Source organism: Rhinolophus sinicus, chromosome 3 (genome assembly GCF_057876585.1).
Source record: "Rhinolophus sinicus isolate RSI-liver-muscle chromosome 3, RSI-T2T, whole genome shotgun sequence".
Classification (NCBI taxonomy): Eukaryota; Metazoa; Chordata; class Mammalia; order Chiroptera; family Rhinolophidae; genus Rhinolophus; species Rhinolophus sinicus.
Window position 1 is genome coordinate 148,900,554 of NC_142503.1, and position 20,975 is coordinate 148,921,528.

Here is a 20,975-nt window from a genome sequence, read left to right on the forward strand (position 1 = left end):
CTATAAACAGTCTATTCAAATTCTATATAAACCTTAAATCTTCTATACAAACTTTAAGTCTTTCTATTGAAAGACACAGAAGATCTTTGGGGTACTAGAAAGTATTCAAAATATCTTAAAATGGTTTATAACACATATGATAGAGAACCTCAATTTGAGCATACCGAGTTAAACCAAAAGTATTTTCTGATAAAATACTAAAAACAGAAGATCTAAGGTTTTTAATATTCAATATCTGTTATTTTCAAAGTGCTGTTGTTTTAACCATGTGCATAATCATTGTAAAACCATTCCTAATTTGGATGTACTGATTGAAGACTTAAAACACAGTACAGGACATTTTTAACCTTCTGAATCATTTTTTAAGCATTTTGATGTATTTGCTTTAGTTCTTGTTCTCTTATTTATATGTGTGTGAGCAAGTATACATACACACACACATTTTTTTTTCTGTTTTTGAATCATCACATTTCACATCTAAATTCTTGAACATGTTTACCCTGAGAACAAGGACATTCTCTCCTACATAACCATAATATCATTATTACATCCAATTATATTAACAATGACACAATTTTATCTAATATACAGTCCATTTTTTAATTTCCCAAATTGTCCCGATAACGTCCTTTATAGCTGTTCCTCCACTTCCCCCCTCCACCCAGACCCCCTACCAATCCCCCCACCCCTCCCAATTCCAACAGAGGGTCACAATGCACATCATGTCTCCTCCACCTACAATTGTTCCTTGTCCTTTCCCTATCTTTCATTGGCAATGACATCTTTAAAGAATCCGGTCCAGATGTTTTGTAGGCTATCGCACAATCTGGATTTACGTGATTGTTTCCTAATTACTAGATTCAGATCAAACATTTTTGGCAAGAATACTACATAGGTTAGATTATGACTTTATTATACGGTTTTTTATTAAGGGAAATGAAACTTAAAATCCATGTCGTTTGTAAGTACGAATTTGTTAGATTGCTTGTCGAAGAGGCATATCATAGTTTCCAAAGCTTTCCTAACCCGAGAATAGCCTAATTTTCCTAGTGGCCAGGTTTATCTCTATCTCTCTATATTTATATATCTATATTTATCCAGATGAATGTTTGTATTCAACTCTTGCCTGACACTGAGGACAATAAAGAAAAAAAGCACCAACATGTTTTTAGGTTTCTTGTAAGATTTCTAGAACTATCTGGCACTTTTTAATGCAAATGCAGATTTCTTGTCTTTTTTTAATTCTCAATGGGTCACACCGGAATGCCAATTGGTAACATGTACACAGAGGACAGCATGAGGACAGAGAATACCAAGAATCAGGGCCATAAAGTATGCAACTGAGTCAACATGGAACAGAGAATTATTATGATTAAAATAATCACTGTAATTTCTCAGAATGGAAATGTGCATAGAAAAATGGGCCTTTAAAAGAAGGTATCCTTACTTCTTGAAGTTTGTTCAGAGGTTTTAAATGTACTTCCTATAGTTTTGTAGAGTCAGAATTAAGGCCCATCTGCCATGATTTCTCTTCTTAAAACAAAAGTGCACTTTATGAAAAGAGTGGGAGTGTATTCAAGAAAGCGAAACACACAGAAAATCATCATACTTGGCTATCCAGATGGAGAAAGGTGAAAGTTCAAAAAAATTATTTTAATTGTTTCCTCTACAAATACAGGTCATCCAAAACCTATAAATTGTTAAATGATCCTAAGAACCACAGGAACTTCTTATTATCTTAAGTCATTGTTAAGTATAAGTTAGTAAGGTTTTCCATACATAGATTCATAGAGAATTTCCAACAATTTGAGCATGTAGAGTTTTTCTGGCAGTGCTGTATTTCAGGAATTTAATTAGAGTATTATAATCTTCTTCTAATAATTAAAATGTCCTGTGCCCATAGCTAAAAAGTGTTTGTGGTTTGCGTTGGCTGCATGGAAGCACGCTGCTAAATTTATAGGCATTTCTAGCAATCATACAGGATCTTATGCAATAAAGAAGCCATAATCCCAGGTTCATTTACTTTTCTAATATTTATCCTTACTCCAATTTTTCCATCTATGTATTATATATCCGATTTAAAAACTTTACCATTTTTCCTCATTATGAGCGAATACATGTTACAGAAAATTTATAAAACTCAGAAAAGCAAAAAGAAGTAAAAATAAAATATCCTTAATACCAGTACCCAGAGATAAGCACTGTGAACATTAGGTTGCATGTTTTTTCATTTCCTCTCCTATCCATATGAACATATACTCAATAATTGCTTGTATTTTATAACATGCTTTTATCAGTCAACATACTGTGAACAACTATTCATGTTATTAAATATTCTTCCAAAACATTATTCAAGTTGTAGGGATTACCAAAGTGTACTGTATTAAACCTCTGTAGCTGAATTTTTCGGTTTTTCTCCAGCTTTTCACAATTATAAATGACCCTGTACACAATAGTAAGCATCCTTGTGGTTCAATGTTTGTGCATGGTCATTATTATTTTCTTATGATAAGTGTCTATTAATGGAATTTCTGGGTACAAGAGTATGTAGATTATAACTTCCCTGCCACTCCCTGCCCTTTTGGTGTTGCTCAATTATCCCTAGAGAAGTTATGTATCAATTTATATTCTCATTATTGGTATGAGTGTTCTTAAGTCCCAAACCCTTACCAACACTGGGCCTTATATCCCCTATTTGTTTTTTATTGAATTTTGTATTTCTGTATTGAGTTACTCCAAATCTTTCTTAAAAGGAAGCAGGAGGTATATACATTTGAAATAATGACTCTAGCTAGATACATTTACATAGTCTACCAGAGAAGATGTATAAAATGTGATAATCATGCAAAATGTGCAGTCTACTGTTTGCACAGGTTTCATAAGTTACTGTTAACATCCTGGCAGGTTGAGAAAGCTGAGGTTATTTTAACCTTCAGCTACAGCAACAGCTCTAGTTTGCATGATAAACCAAGGTAAGTGTCAACTGGAGTCAGCTATCTTGGCTAATGCAAGAGACATCCACTTAGGTAGGGCAGCCTACATTTTCTGGGATGATATGCCAGAAAGTCTTTCAAGACTTCAAACACCTCAAAATGGAATAGAACAATATTTCAATAAACACTGCCAGGATTATGTTATCACATTAGCTTATCCAAATCAACTGATAAGTCAGGTTGTTTAGCTCAGAAGACATGCCAGTATTTAGCCTGTTCTGATGATTAGTTTTTGACTGTAATTTACACTATGCCTTCTTTAATTCTTTCATTATCCTATGGGGTCCTTCGCCTACTGTGTTTCCCTGAAGATAAGACCTAGCTAGACCATCAGCTCTAATGCGTCTTTTGGAGCAAAAAGTAATATAAGACCCGGTCTTATATAAGACCCAATATATTATATTATGTTATATGATACCCGGTCTTATATAAGACCGGGTATCATATAACATAATATAATATATTATATTATACTATATATTATATAATATATTTATATTATATTATATATTATATTATATTATATTATATTATATCATATTATATTAAAGGCCCAGTCTTACATTATATTAAAGTAAGACTGGGTCTTATATTAATTTTTGCCCCAAAAGTCGCATTAGAGCTGATGGTCTAGCTAGGTCGTATTTTTAGGGAAACACAGTAGTTAACTTCTATTATCCTTCAGATCTCAGTTCAACATTAGTTTCTTAGAGAAAGTTATGCTGACTGCCACCCTCTAACTATACAGTGTTCCCTATAACAACACAGCCTATTGTTTTATCCTATTGTTTTCCATCACAGCACTTACTGAAGTTTGTAATTATAATTTATGGGGTGATTTGATTAATGTCCATTTCCTATTCTAGGTTGTAAAGCTTCAGAACTGCGGTAGTTACTTAGAGGTACCTGATTCTCTATTTTAGAATAATGGTCTCCAAATTATTTTATTTCACTTTCTATTAATAAATTTTCTAGCATGCATACTCATAACACATATACCTTTATTTATTTATAACATATACCTGTGTGACTGTCCTAATATGTACTTTATAAACCAAACATACAAAAATATTTTTAAAGGCTAAGATAAAAAAAATATTTTCCTCTGGCAATGGCCGTCTTGTAGCTCCTTCAACCCCATGGATTAATTAGTATACAGCTTAAAATTTCATTTGTGTTAACTAAATTTTTAAAGAACAAACTTAAAACAAACAACAAAACCCACAAGTATAATTACTGCAACACAGCAAATGTTGTTTTTTTCTATCCACCTTGAAGTTTCTTTCATGTGCTAATGTGGCATTTAAAAAAAAAAAATTCCTCTTCTTTAACCTACTTAGATCTTTAGACCTCACACATCTAAAGATTCTTTGCATTCACCAGAAACTTCCAGAGTGGCCTGAGGATTGACATGCACTATGATTAATGGACAGTATTGATTTAATTTCCTACAACAAGAGTTTTCCTTTCTGTAAGGAAAACTGTTGTTTGCAATTCATGTCAAGCATTTTACCATACTTACAGATTCCTAAAAATAGGAAAATGAAAAGCTTACTGAAGTTTTTCCTTCATTCATAAAAATATCATTTGAAAGTTCTGGACTACTCAAATAACTGAGCTGATCAATAACTACGAGTATCTTCCTAATACCAAGGGAAACACTGCTTTTATTTATCATTTTAATGAGGTGTTATCAGCATATGTACAAAGAAAGCAGAAAATAAAACAGTAGAATCAATTTAATAATCTTCAAAATATAAATACAAAGTGCTGTAGAGACTACTGGGATATTTTAGGAGAGATTATTACATAAAGTTAAAGATTTAATATAAAGCTGTTATGTTAGTCAAATAATTATTAAATAGATGTGAACATTAGATAGTAAATTATTAAAGCTTCTTCAAATGTCTTAACTTGAAGTGTCATTTGGAACCAAGTTAAAAATTATTTTCCTAAAGATAAATAGTGGAGCTAATTTTATTCTCATGTACTTTTTATATTTTATATCTTAAGAAAAACTTGACTTTTTAACATATAAAGAAACAACTGGTGATTCCTATTCTCATCAAATTTTTTTTTTTGAATTTTTATAAGAGTTTATCTGAGCCAAACTGACAACACATGCCAGGGAGCAAGATCTCAAATGCTCCCTCACCAATATCTTGATAGTGCCTGCTTTTTAAAAAAAGTTTTCTGTTGTTTTGCTTTCTCTAAAGAAAAGATATTTCACATGGCAATTTAATTTGAAGGAGCCAGTAAGGAGGGATATTTGTTGAGAGCAAAGGAGACAGAGAGGGAGACGGACGCTGCAGGCCCAGGGTATCCCTGACTCTTAACTATTCTAACATCAGATCCCAAACTAAGTGACAGAGACTCAACACTGGAAACACATCACAATTGGTATTTCACTTTATAGACTAGTAAAAAAACATAGCTGCTTGCAATAATGGAACTTCCTTATCCTGCTTATTTTCTCCATCTCCACAGGGGCCTTACTTTATTTAGGGTTCTTTTCAGTCAGGCATGTGAAGTGAGGCTCCGCAAGTACTGTAAATCTTCACCCAGAGCGAAAGGTCAAGGGGTTATCTGTGCTATGTAGTTTTAGGGTAGATGATTTTCTTTACGCTTTTCTTTCTTCTTTTTTCTTTTTCAGCAAGAAAACAAAACGCATGCATATGAATCACGGCAAGCTAATTTAGGTACTAAAAAAGTTCCTCTTCCACACAAGAACAGCTTTCTCAAGAAAACCACTAAACATCAACTTTTCCAGCATTCTACAAAAAGAAACCAGGTGCCACTGAGCCCCCTCCCCACCACCATTGTCTGAGAGAAAACTTGCCACACAGCTGCTAAAGCAGTAAAACAACGTCAAATCTACAAAAGTGATGACCAGCTAGGCAAACGCATCCTTTTCATTCTTAGGGGAAAAAACAGCTTTGCTTTATTTTCAATAAAAAAGGAGAGGCTGTGTATCATTTTTGTTCACAAATCATACTTCATTTAATAACAAGACAGATGTTTTTCACAGAGCTTTCCATGTTTTAGAGCATTTTGAAAGGTGATGACTATTCAAGACCAAGAATATAAAAGTCCAGGAAAAACCATCAAAATTCTTTTCCCAAATATTTTTGGGGGTTTGATATGGAAAGTTGAACCTTATTATTTTTTTAAAGATAGAGAAAAAATGTTTAAGGAAATATAGGCATTTACTGCTGCCTTCCTTCCCTGTCTCCAAATGATCTTTTTAAAGTGGGACATTAAATTGTTAGGTATAGCATCCCGTAAGATGCCATTAATACAATTCTGATATAGTAGAGTATACAGCATAAGAGTAAAAGACATTTACTCTTTCAGAAAGCACTGTCATTTTAATGCTCTATAAAATCCTCTGAATTTAAGAGGCAGGAATGCAGATTATAATAGAATTGCTATTGCATTCAACTGGATTACAAAAAAAGCTACAAGAAGCCTTTCAACACTGAAGAATGCAAAATATCTTCTGTGATTTGCTACAAAATTCATTTAATCTGTTAATTTTATTTCTTCCATAATATAGCAGCAATGATTTGCCTGAAGAAGAAAAATTCCTCTATCTTTTGTAGCAAGTATAAGAAACTGTTAGATGTTTAGAACTGCACTAATTTAGGAATATGACCTTATCTACATGGAAAGAATTTCAGTTTCCTGAGGTCTATAAAGACACATTTAAAAAATGACTGCACTGCCAGTTACAACTCTGAAAATGACAATGTTCAAAATTTTACATAGTAAGATAAATTTCAACGAGATTTGTTAGATGTGCCCCACTTTCCTGAAATTGACCCAATGTCCTTTGTTGTGCTAACAGTGAGTGGTTTCTTCTGCTAAAAGTCTTTGCCAGTTTCTTTCAAGTTAGCTAAGCTGGAAAGATGCTGGGTTCCTGGGAGCAGGTTGACACCAGTGTAGTCTTTATTCCCAGCTGCTCTGCCTTCCTTTAATGATTCACTGTCTCAGGTTTTGTGAAATCTAAGCCCGTGTAAGGTTGCTACAGACATCTCTATGAGGACACCAACCTTTCCAACCCAACATAATCAAGGCTGCGCGCAACATCTCCCACTTCCCCCAACCTGACTCCTGAAAGCCCTCCTCCAGTGGAAGTAATGTCCACCCAGAGTTCTTGAGGATCATTCCAACTTCTTCCTCTACCGAATCATGTTTACACACAGCTAATAGTTGTGAAGCGCTTACTGTGTGCCAGTGCGTTGTGCTGAGGGTTCCACACGCACTAGTGCACTAGTTTAATCCTTAGCGTCCTAGACATTTACAACAACCTAGGTCCGTGGACGTGAAGCAGCTTGACGGAGATCACACTCCTAGTGTGTAGGGGGCTGGGATTCAAACCCTTGACATCTGATCTCAAAATCCTAAGTCTCCTATCTTAATTTTTAAATTATATGCACTAAAACGGACCTTTCTTGACGTGCAGTTTTATTTAACAGATGCACAGATTTGTGTTACCACTTCCACAGTCAGGATACGGAACAATTCCATCACATCAGGAAACTGACCATGCTGTCCCTTTGTAGTTAAATCCTGCCCCCACCCCAATCTATGGTAATCACTGATCTGTTCTCCATCCCCATGGTTTTGACTTTTCCAGGTATCATATAAAGGAAATCATACACATAATCTTTTGAGACTGGCCTCTTTCACTCAGCATAATGCCATTGTTTTTATCAACAAATTGTTACACGTAGCAATATCCTTAATTGCTTTTTATTGGTGAGGAGTATTTCAATTGTATGAATATACTGCAGTTTGTTTATCCAATTATCCTTTAAAGGACATTTGTTGTTGCTAGTTTTGAGGGCTTGTGAATAGAGCTATATACTTTGTATAGGTTTTTGTGTGAACATAGTTTTCATTTTTCTAGAGTAAACATCTAGGATGGGATTGCAGGGTCAGATGGTACAGGCATGTTTACCTTTATATAAAAGCACTAAGCTGTTCTGCAGAGTGGCTGCAATATTCCTACAATGTTGCATAAGCGTTTCATGTGTTCTGCATCTGTGTCAGCACTTGTTATTAGCAGTTTTTATATTTAAATATTTTTAGTCATTCTAATTGATATGTAGTGCTATCTTATTGTAGTTAAAAATTTTCAATTTGCGTTTCCCTAATGCCTAATGATGTTGAACATCTTTTCATAGATCCTTTTGGGTGTAACTCCTGTATCTGAAGCCCTCCTATCAGACCCATATGCAATCAGTCAAGTCCTACTTATTCTAAGCCTAAAATAACTTCACATCTGTCTTCTTTCCAGTGATCTACTGTCTTAGATTACACCCTCATCATCTTCCATTATTTTAACAACCATCTTATTGATTTCCTGTCTTCAGTAGCTCCCTCCCTGGCCCATACTCACTGCATTCTCTAAGCCTAGCCTCTCTGTTATCATTATCCTTCTAAAACAAGCCATGTCACTTTCACACTTGAAAACTTTGATGGCTTTGCATTGCTCATATTATAGGACAAAGACCCAATTATTTATTAGAGTACCCAGGGCCCTTAACACATGGACCTTATTTAGCTCTAGTTTTAATCTCTACAACTCTTACCCATGTTTCACCCATAGCAAACTAACAAGGCTACTCCTTTCTTTTTTTTTTGCGTTTGCACATTTTAAGCTCCTATGATTGGAATGATTTTCCTCCACTCTTTAATAAGGCAAACTATTCTTCATGATGCAGAAAATTAGTCATTTATCCTCTGTGCTTCCAAAATACTCTGGCTACATCTCAATTTCATCTATTAGCACATTTTCCTATGCATGCTGCTAGGTCTTCTATGCTAAGCTTAAATACTTTGGAGGTAGGCACGCCATCTCATGTTCACATTCCTTGTGCCCAGTACAGGGCCTGGTACAGAATAAGTGCATTCAGTCAATACACAGTAATTGTTACATTTGAAAAATGGAAAATAAACTTAAGTTAAAATTCGTAATCAGGGGGGAGTAAACTTTAATATGAAAATTTTATGAAACAAGATATGACAGTTAAATAGGTATAGATAGCAATCTTACATTATTAAACCAAGTAGCTTTATATATAAAGTTCTGAGAAAAACATATATTGTATCAACCCTAAAAGTTAAGATTTTGTTTCTATTTGGCACTATCTTCTAGGCAATGTTTTCACAGGAGTTAAGAGAAGAAATAACAGAAGTCAAAATTGCATTGTGGGGATGGTTTCAATTTTGTGATTCATTTATTGGTAATGAATTTATATTAATTTAATGGTAACTGCAGCCTGTTATCAGTAATTTCTAAATGGAGTCCATCTTCTGATTTACAAGGCCAAAGAGCTTCTGTCATGTGTTCTAGTAGAGGCCCGACATAACAACCAAGAAAGGTTAGGAGCCTCTTTATCTGAAACCTACTGAGTTCCATAAAACTCTGTACTCTCTATATTCACACAGTGCCACAGAGGCTTTGTAAATGGTATTGCAACTCTAAGAGCCCATTGTAAAGCTCAATGGTAGCAGCTGAGTGTGCTCAAAAATATTTTCCTTTTGAGTGACTGCTAAATAAATGCTCCTAGCTTCATACTGTGGAGTCAAAGAACAGTTTATGTTATGGGTTTATGTAATCTATAGCTGAGTTTTCTTTATTTCCTTGTTCATTTAAAAATGCAAAATTTAATTAATTGGGTAGTATCACAGTTTTGTAAAATGAGATATACCAAATCAAGATTAACTAGACTTTCTCAGGGGACAGAATACATTGTTAGATTTGGGACTGGATGCCTTCTGAGAGCTAACTCAAGCAAAGGGAAGGATAAATTAAAACATTTTAACTAACACAGTTACAGAATTGGCTTCAAGACAGGCATAAACCCAAGTTCCAAATACCTTTCCCTTTTAAAATAGTTTTTTTTTTTTTTTTCAAATATGGCATCAATATTACCTAACCCTTTGTAAATGATCTTAGAGGTGTGAAATCTCCAAATTTGATGGATATTATTTTATACAATGATTCAAGTCCCCAAAAGTTGAGTATAAACTGACTTTAAACAACTGAATAAGCTCTTTCCTGAAGGAATCTTTATTATTTGTGTACATGGGAATTGCCACGTACAGTAGGATTGTAGCAACCTTGGAGTACAGATTCTTATAACATTCCTGAACCAGAGAGTAAGTGAAAAAGAAAGTTCACAAAACCTACTCTTCAGGGAAGCAGCAGTTCGGAGCTGCTTTATGCCTTAGTCCTGCACATCATATTCTACACACTGCAACAAAAAGATATTTCTAAACATGAGTCTAATCAAGTCACTTGCTTAAAATCATTTAATGGCTTCACACTGCCCTTACCCCAAATTCCCTCATGGACTTTCCAGGTGTTTATGACCTGGCCTCTTTTGGGACTATCCAGTTTCTCTCTAGTCATACTAACCCTTCAGGTCCCCCAGAACCTGGTCTCCCTCACCTCCTGGCCATCCCACATGAATTTCAGCATTCTCTGAGCACTTCCTGGGTTCTGGCATTCCTTCTTTTTTTCAAACGTTTAAAATTTATTTTAAGTGTGTTTTTCCAGGACCCCATCAGCTCCAAGTCAAGTAGTTGTTTTTCAATCTAGTTGTAGAGGGTGCAGTTCACAGTGGCCCTTGTGGGCATGGAACCGGCAACCCTAGTGTTCGAACATCGTGCTCTAACCAACTGAGCTAACCAGCTGGCCCCTGCCATTCCTTCTCTGTAGAGACAGATTTACCCTGAAGCTATGAAGCTTCCGTTTCAGAGCCCTTTACTTGCAAGGGGTCTATTCAAGGCCTTGTATCTACAGGGTATTTTTTATATTTTTTATTCTATTCTTTTATTTATTTTATTATATATTATTTTATCAGGCCCCATATAACCTGTATCTGTCCCTGCCACTCTGTCTGGCTAATCCTACTCTTTCTTTAGAGCTCAGGGAAGCCATTCCCCCATTCCAGCCCTGAAATAGGTAAGAAGCTCCTGCCAAGTGCTAGAACAGCTAGCTGATGTCCACTATCAAAGAGTTCATCAGACCTTATTTTAATTGCTGATTTAATTATTGGTCTTCCTGCTAGACTCTAAGTTCCCCAAATGCTATGACCATGTCTACACTGAATATGGTTGTGTCCTCTTATAGGAACTATAGCATAGTAAGCTTGGTAAATATCTGAGAATGAAAGAATGAATTTGTGAATGAGCAGTCAGTGGCAAACAAAATACAGAGACAAAGGCCCAAACTGGAAGATTATACCTGAGAGTCTGTGTTTCATCCACCTCCTGGATATTTGGGGAAGAAATGCACTGACTAAATGATAGTACCCAGGAAAGACCATTTCCCCCCCCCATCTGAAAGCTGAGAAGTATGGGAAAATATTACTAGAAGCAAGATAAGCAATAAAATGTGCAATAAAAGTAGACTAAAGAGAGGCTTAGTAACAACAATTATGAAAAACTATAATTGGCTGGACAAGAAAGTCAGCAATACAGGAATCCAGAAGCACCAAAAACAAATTTCTGAAAGATTTCCATCATGAATAACAAACTAAAGCTAAAAGACACTAACTTATAAAGAATTAACATTGGCTATTTGGGAAAAATATTACTAGGTTGTCTAGATCAGAGTTTCCAAAACTTTAATGTGCATATTAATCACCTAGGAATCCTAGTAAAATGGAGATTCTGATTCCATAGTTCTGGGGAGAAGACAGGGAAAGCATGAAATTCAGCATTTCAATAAACTTCCAGATTATGCTGCTAATCCTGGGGCTGCACTTTGATGAGCAAGAACTACCATGTTTCCCTGAAAATAAGATCTAGCCAGACCATCAGCTCTAATAAGTCTATGGAGCAAAAATTAATATAAACCCCAGTATTATATTATTATACTGTATTGTATCATATTATATTATATTATATTATATTATATTAATTATATTATATCATATTATATCATATCATATTAAACCTGGTCTTATATTATAATATATAAGACCCAGTCTTATAATAAAATAAGACTGGGTCTTATATTAATTTTTGCTACAAAAGATGCATTAGAGCTGATGGTCCGCCTAAGTCTTATTTTCGGGGAAACATGGTATAGAGTCTACACCTGGAATTGGCAAACTAAAGTAATATGGCTCTAACACCCACAAAGCCTAAAATATTTACTATCTGGCCCAATATAGACAAAGTCTGTCTACCCTTGTTTCACACCCTTACTCCTCAAAGTGGGCAGAAACACAAACATTTTAGGTCCTACCCTGGCCTACTGAATTAAAATCTGCATTTTTAACAAGATCCCTAGGTAATTCATATGCATATGAAAACTCAAGATGCATTGGTTTCCAAAGTTAGTGATCATGGTAAATAACATGGAAAAAAATTTTAAATAAGACCTCCTGGCTTCACCCTGGGAGGAGAACAATTTTAAAAACAGCTACAACAGCTAACCTCTGTTGAGGACTTACAATGTAATTTGTCAGGTACTGTGCTAACCTTTATGTTCGTTATTTCATTTAATCCCCCTAGCATTCTAAACTAGATATTATTATTACTATTATTATTATTATTATTATTATCCCTAACTAAAAGATTAGGCAAACAACCAGGATTTAATTTGTTAATAAGTTGTGGAGCTTGACATCAAACCCAGGCAGCAAACATAAAACTTATTTAACTGATATATACGAGTGTATTTTTAACTGTCAGTACCACGTGCCTCCTATAATAGAGCATTGCAAATGATGTACCATGGGAATAACTGACACTATTTGAGGTCAAAAGAGGATTCCCAGAAGAGTTGAGATTTATAAACTGGATAAGATTTTTCCAAATGTGAAGAGGAGATATATCTCTAAGTATATCGAAAGAATTGGCAGATAACCTTTCATTCAAGAAAAAGAATGTAAGGAAAGCTAACCAGATAATGCATTGTGACTTTTGTATAGTTTTTAGTTTCATCCATCTGCAGTTTGTCTTTAAATAGCAGTAGTTGCAAATTGGCAAATGAAAATGTTTTCTTTTTTTACTGTCTTAATGTAACCAATGTTTTTTTAGGAACAGTATTTTTTAGAAGTGGATGTTTCCATTTCTTTTGAGGTATTGGTGTTCAATTTTTCAAGTACTGAGGCTCTAAAATTTGAGTTGAGTATCAACCATATTTGATATTTTCAGATAGTGTAGACAATGAAATATGCAAATAATTTTTGCCTTCTTGATAAATTAAGAAAAAAAGTTAGTATTCTCTAAAGACTGTGTTGAAGTTTCAATATGTTTTGGCTTGATAATAGATGAAACACAACATAAAAAAAAGGTAACTTAAAAGATATTTTATAGTGAAATACAACACTTTTTAAAAAAACGTTTCCTTTATGTTATTATAATTTGTACTAACATTTTGTCAATGTTATGCACTACATAGTAAATTGTTTCCAAAATCATTCCTTTAAGAAGTCTACTAACTTCAGTTAAAGGAATGCATTTTGTAATTCTTTGAAAGGAAAGAATAAAAGAGTACAATGAGACACTGTTCAGAGGAACTATTTCTACTAAAAGTGGAAATTAACTGTGGTAAAGCACTGGAAGATTTGAAGACAGGCAAAAAATGTGAGGTATGTCCCTAAAGATCTTGCCTGTGGTACACAACAGCAATAATGTTAATGGAATTTGTACACCAATCCTGAAAATGGTCTCTTAACAAATAAATGGAATGTGATCTCTCACAGAAACCAAGATTGTTTCATAAAGTCAAAGCTAATCTGGACAGAAAGTTTAATAAGACTTTATGATGTTGATCATGTGTTATTTTGGGATAGAATAGAATAATCCTGTATCTATAATGATATTTGAGCTAGTAGTTGATACCAAGGCACCAGATTATCTGAAAGGAATTTACAGGCTAAAAGTCAGTATGGAAGATATACTTGAAACTATTCATGATTAGGAAGATTTTGTTACAAAATATAGTGTATTTTTGACTCTGTCTTAAGAGGTTACAGTCAGGAAGTTGCAAAACAACCACAGTATAAGAATTTTCACCTGTAGGATGTTTCCAAAGATCTGTGAATGTTATCTAAGGCTTCCTTGTGTGAGAGAGATGAGGGAACATAGTCTCTGAAAAGATTCTGGCTTGCCTTAAAACGTGACTTCCATATTTCATATATTCAGTGATTCTAATTCTCTTCAAAACAAAATCGCTATTATAGTAAGGTTTACAATGAACCCTCTCCAATAAAAGTAGTCCTTTTATGCCACAAAATCGTGTCCTGCCTTGACTAGATTGCAACTCCCTCCAGCTATATCAATTTGATTCCCCACTGGTAGTTCTTGATTTTCATTCTTGAGATATGTAACCACACAACCAAATCCTTTTCTACTATGGTAAAAGATAATACCCAGAAATCTGACTTAATTTTACCATGCTTCCATGTAAACTGGCCAAGGGACTGTAGTTACATTATTAACCAGGGACTGTTTCTTTAGACTCCTGATCCCAGCAGTAACTGGAAGTTCCAACTTTAGATTTCTCAAACAAACAAAAGAGCTGTGAGTTTCAAACATTACTAATGATTTTAAATATTTTGAATCTTTATAACTGGTGCTAAATCTCATGCTCACTAATCATGCTTGTTGCGAAATTTAATAGCACAAGTTTTTAGGCAAAATGGAAACTAAAGATTACCTAACATCAGTGTCCTAACTGCTAAACTAACAACAGTACCATCTAAATAATCTCCCCCTTTTCACTCTATTATACTAAGACTGAACAATTAAGAACAGTTTCTGACAGGCAGCTTATGAAAATACTCCCTCTGTAATTAGAAACTCTAACTTCAGGATTTGAGACCAATTTCTGAAATAAACAGATTTTAAAAAAAGAGGAACAAATTATTTCAATCAGTCTATTACCAGGGGACACAAGTGTGTTATTAATTTTGCTTTCAGTTTATTGTGTGATAAATATAACAAACATTTTAAAAATTCTACTCTAACTAGGCTAAACATTGAAAGTGCCAAGGAAAAAAAAAACTACGCAAAAATAATCACTGTAAGGATGCAATATCTTGCAGAAAACCTGGAACCACAATTTAAAACAAACCACATACACGTAAACATTAAATTATAATCCCAATGCTTTTTTCCCAACCCCCAACAGTAAACCGCTTCTAATTAAAATTAAACCGTATATTTTTAAATCATTAAATTAGAACAAACTAGCAACATCAAAATACTTCCATTGCTCTGCCAATATTTATATTATATTAAGACATGAGAATCTTTTTAGCTACTTTAAAAAACAAAACATTCTACACTTCAGGGAACAAAGCTTCGAGGGTTTAGAGTAAAAAGTTCTAAAATAAATTTCACTATTAAATGCAATTAAATTTTGTTAATCAGAAATTTGGGAGAAAAGTAAACAAGTCAGTTAATATCTTTTGGTTTAATATTTCTTGTTTTAAGCAAAGGTCATATCTGTTACATTTTTTAATCTAGTACTACAATGCCTTACTTAGAAAAATTTAAAAATGCTTGTTAAATGAATTGAATTATATAAAATTCATAAATCTCTTACAGAAACAAAGAACAAAGGAAAATGTGTCCCAATAACATACTTTTTTATTGAAAACTTAATTACCAGAAGTGGAAACAAAAGAATGCGTATTAGGGCATCAAATAGAGGATTAGTATGAAAATGAAATTTTGAGACGTCAGATTGCTACTCAAACTGACACTGATTCAGCAAACAGAAGCATTTAAATTTCATTTCCTAACCCACTTAGTAAATCTAGTTCCAGTTAGAGTTTCTTTAATGTGTAAAAGCTCAGTGAAAGCAAGTATTCACCATGCAAGACACAGATAGGGTTCCCTTAACCTACTGCCCTCTAGACACATCACTCTCTGTTAAACAGGCAGCTAACGCCAGATGCTCTCCTAAAAATGGTCACAGATGGTCAGTTGTCCAGTTAACAGAACATACTGCCCTCCTGACAGCCAAAAGTAAGAAGGAAAGGAGTGAGAGCTGTTAACACTTGCCTGCTTAGTGGGTTAAACCCACTCGCTGGTTATATAAACTTGGCTACGCCCCAACAGTGACGTTCTAGAAAAGCAAGACCAGGCCCTAAGGCTCTCAAGATTAAAGGACATCTTAAAGGTGATCTGGTCAACTGCTATCCAAAGTTTGAATCCCTACAACTACATCCCTGCTGGTCAGCCACCCTGGCTGTGACTCAGCAACTCCTGGGTTGAGGAATCTATTGTCCAACAAGAAAGTCCCATAGGTGGGACAGAGTCCTCTGTTACCTTGCACTGCAGTTAGTCCCACTAGTCAGTTTAATTCCACAGTCAGGAAATATGGAGCTGTTTTCATAGGGTATACTGACTATAACAAAATCATTTCCTACTTTATGCAGTATAAAGTGATTTTAAGCTGAAATATTCCAAATAGTATCCACAAAGGATTTTATAACACAAAGGATGTTACAACACAGGCAGTACGCATGCGCTTTATTTTTAAAATACAGGAGGAAATCGAGGTTTACAGTATTGAAAGTTATTATTTAGAGATTATTAAAAAAAAGTCAACAAAGATCACTGTCTTCTTTATGTATTAGGTTGCTGCAACAGTAATTGTGGTGTTTGCAATTATTTTTAACCTTTTAAACCGCAATTACTTTTGCACCAACTACATGCATCTGTAGAAAACTTTCAGATTATAGAGAATTATTTTTCATCACCAAAGTTTTAATTGCTTCTTTAATCTTTCCACAAGCAGAACATTTTGTTTTTTTCCTCCTAATAAACTGTTCACCTATTTAGAATAAGCTACCTGTTATGTTCAAGAAGCGTGCTCTATGAAGCTATTTTTTTGTATCTTCAACATATTTCGTTATCTTTAACAGTGAGTTTGATGTATGATTTTCCATCATCAATCCTGTCCCAAATCCTGTTTCTTATTTCATACTGAGTACAATTTTCTTGAATAAATGATACTTACATGGAAAGGGAGAGTACACTGAGAAGCTACTGTTAGACAAAATGTTGCTGACTTTGGTGCAAGTAGGCTGGCAACGTCATCTTAGTATCAACAGTTTAAGGAAGGTCACCCTGTATCTACCCAAAAAATCTGAAAACATTTATAGATAAAGACACGTGTGCTCCAATGTTCATTGCAGCTTTGTTTACGGAGGCCAAGACATGGAAACAACCAAAATGTCCTTCGATAGATGAATGGATAAAGAAGTTGTGGTATATATATACACAATGGAATACTATTCGGCGGTAAGAAAAGATGATATAGGAACATTTGTGACAACATGGATGGATCTTGAGAGTGTAATGCTGAGCGAAGTAAGTCAGACAGAAAAAGCAGAGAACCATGTGATTTCACTGATATGTGGTATATAAACCAAAAACAACAAAAGAACAAGACAAACAAATGAGAAACAGAAAACTCATAGACACAGACAATAGTTTAGTGGTTACCAGAGGGTAAAGGGGGTGGGGAGTGGGGGGTGGGAGATGAAGGTAAGGGGGATCAAATATATGGTGATGGAAGGAGAACTGACTCTGGGTGATGAACACACAATGGAATTTATAGATGATGTAATACAGAATTGTACACCTTAAATCTATGTAATTTTACTAACAATTGTCACCCCAATAAATTTAATTAAAAAAAAAAGAAAAAAGAAAGGTCACCCTGGAGCATAAGTAACTTCTCGTCGTTTATAAAGCTGTGTGACAGAGATCAATAGTGAAACTTATTTAACTTCATGCGATTAAATTAAAATCTGACACAATAAGCTTATAAGCAAAATGCCATCTGGAAAACTACAGCAAAGAATAGGAGAATGGGGTTCTATGTCCCTGTGTCCGAAAACAGAGTCTCCCCACTGCTTCTTGCTGCACAGGGACTCACGTCTAATGCTGCACTGACAGGCTGTGCTACCGTGAGGTCACGGAAGGAAATGGAGCAGCCCATGGTGGCACCCCTGTGCCTCTTTCCTTCCCACACCCCAAAGGGTAGTCTGTGACAGGGAAAGCCAGAGTGCACTGTGAAGTCCAAGATGTGCAGAAGGTGCTAAAACAAGTCAGTAGGAATTTGTTTGTAGTATAAAGTTGCTGCTTTGTATTAGGTTGGTGCAACAAAAGTAGTTGTGATTTAAAAGGTTAAAACTAATTGCAAAAACCACAATTAATTTGTACCAACCTAATACTTAAGGGTGAAAATCTACTCACAGGCAACAAATAGCTAAGTGTGCATTTTATACCTTGAGTATATATGTTTATACTCATGTATTTATTGCAGATATTAATTACTTTACTTTCTATTAAGCCTGTTATACATCATGAAGTTCCTTCACTCAGCAAAGATATGATGAATAGGGAATAAAACAGTATCTTTCAGAACTTGGATGAACGCAAACACAAAATTAAGTGTTCTTTCTCTAGCATTTCTAGGTTAGAGCTATATAAAGTAAACATTTACAGTTATATGGGTCATATGTAAGAGTATTATTTTGTGCATAATTTACATACATTTTACAAATGTAAAATAATACACTTACATAGGACTCTCAAGCAATTTTTAAGTTAACCTTAGTTACTGTGTATTCTCTGATCCTTTGGTGATATTCTTATTTTACTTTCCTATTATATATCCATGACAAACCGACAATGATTGATCAGGATCTCACTCTACCAGAAGTAAACTTTAGAAAGAAAAGCAGATGCCCAGAGGTGGGGGAATGATAGAAAGAAACCATGGTTACCTGACATTTTGCTAGTTCACTCATAATGGTGTGTCAAAGACCAGTCATTGACTTAAGCAGCAGGATACACACAGTGACGCAGCGAAGTCAATTCTTTTCTTTTCACCATTAAGTCAGTTCTACTGGCCTATATCCAGTAACTTTTCTCCCAACTGGTTAGAAAGGAAGGAAAAAAGAAAAAGCGCAGTACAGGCTCACTCACCTAAGCCACTGAGAGTATAGAGAAGGTCACTGGTATCTAAGAAAATGGGTCCATTCTCCTGCTGCCCTTCTTCTTTGTAGTACAGCTTGTAGCCCTGAATGGCTGCGGTGTCCTCAGAATCCTGCTGCCACTTCACAGAAATGGTGGTACAATTCAGAGGCTCCAAATATAACTCTGGAGACTTAGGGGCTAGAAAAATTCACCAGAAATGTATGTATAAAAAACCCATAATTCACATGACAACACAGGAGAATGTAGATCTCTCAGTCTTAAACCAACAGCAGCAAAAAAGTTCAATTCCAACAATTCTACTTCAACCTAAATTTCAAAATTTCACAATGACATTAAAATTTGAGACAGCATTAAATATACAAAATGCTACCTAAAAAGACTAAGGCATATAAATCAGAACAAAATAATATTTATATTTGTATACTTTTTCAAAGAGGCAATAAGTACTCTCTAATTGTGACCATCCCATATTCCTCTGTGATAGAACAGGCATTATTATTAATCAATTAACAACAACAACAAAAGCAGTCATGTGATATTCCACATTAGTAAAAGAGGAAGGTCGAGAACTTTCCAGTCTTATGGTCTTTCTATTAAACTGATGTTTTAAAAAATATATGGCAATAATATTAATTAGGTCTCTATAAATAGTACGTGTGTGTATGTGTATATATAATATAGATGTAACTTTTGATAATTCAGTTTGATTTGGACTAATCTGTCCATGAAGGATTTGCTAAGCAAACTAATAGAATAACCAAAAGTTTTACACACTAATGAGTTCTATGCAAAAAGGGACTACTCAATAAAAAGTTTAAAATTTATTTTCAGTTGGGTCCATGATCTCTGGAATACTTTTATTCATAAAACAAAATTTAAAAATATAAATTTAAATAAGAAAAAATAATTCAAATTATAAATAGAGTGTATTCTTCCTCAGTCATCTTTAGAAATTTACCTTGTACGCTTGTAGCTTTGGGTGTCCTATGTGAAGTCCACACTGATGACTCTCCCAGTCCCACTCTGGTGGCAGCAGTAATCCGAACCAGGTAGACACTATCGGGCTTCAGGCCCTTCAAAAGGTACTCATGCGTGGTCCCCGGGAGCTCCAGAACTTGAATGGAATTCTCAGTGCTCAGGCGGAAGGACAGACGATAGAGCACCACTTGGCCCCTCCGATATTTGGCTGGGATTGGCAGCCAGGAGATGAGGATATCAGTGGGACTTCGACTTGTCAAACTAATTTCAGGAGGTCTCAGGGGCACTAGTTATGTAAGAAAACAGTTTGTTTATAAATATTTAGAATCAAAATTGTCAATCAGCAAACGAGTATTTATTGAATTCTCTTAACAGCAACACGTAATATAGAAAGAGATACTTTCAACCCTAGCAAAGATTTTCAGAGTACAAACCAGAAAAAAGAAGGAAAAATAACGAGGGAGGACCAAGCATAGATAGTGACCAAAAAAAGCAAGGCTGTCATCACTATCATTGTTTGGTAGGAATATGACATTACTTAATACTCATACAAAATATGAGAATACTTCTCAAATACTCCCAACAAAATGTCTTAGAAACAAATAAGAGGGAATTATACAACAGTGGGGAAGCTTAGGACACTAGGGTTATAACCTGGCAGATAGTAATTTGAAGTATAAGAGTGGTATCGTAAAAATTGGTGTGAATTTTGTATTCTCAATTATAATATGTGGTGTTTAATATAAAAACAATGTTTTTCCTCTAAATAATTTTAATACAACTGGCACTCCAGGAAAATGAGTTAAGTATGGTGAGAGGCAGCATCGTATTGAGTTAAGATAGGTTCTAGAGTTAGCCTCTGTGTGTTTCAATCCTTGTTCTACCACTTACTACTCCGTGTGATCGTGGCCAAATTAACTTCTCCGTGTTTCTTCATATACAACATGGGGATAATAATAATAGCTCCTTCTCCAGTCTCTCCTATTTCAGTTAATGGTCATTATTTGTCTA

At 34.7% G+C, this 20,975-nt stretch overlaps 1 protein-coding gene across 1 annotated transcript in view; it reads right to left on the minus strand.

Moving 5' to 3' along the window:
* PRTG (protogenin) overlaps nucleotides 1–20,975 on the minus strand; it is a 114,691-nt gene that overhangs the window by 37,047 nt on the left and 56,669 nt on the right. Inside the window, exons 10-11 of the mRNA XM_019732216.3 lie at nucleotides 19,945–20,250; nucleotides 18,975–19,163 (exon numbers count right to left, since the gene is read on the minus strand). Coding sequence (XP_019587775.2) covers nucleotides 18,975–19,163; nucleotides 19,945–20,250 — 495 coding nt within the window. The remainder of the gene's footprint in view (nucleotides 1–18,974; nucleotides 19,164–19,944; nucleotides 20,251–20,975) is intronic.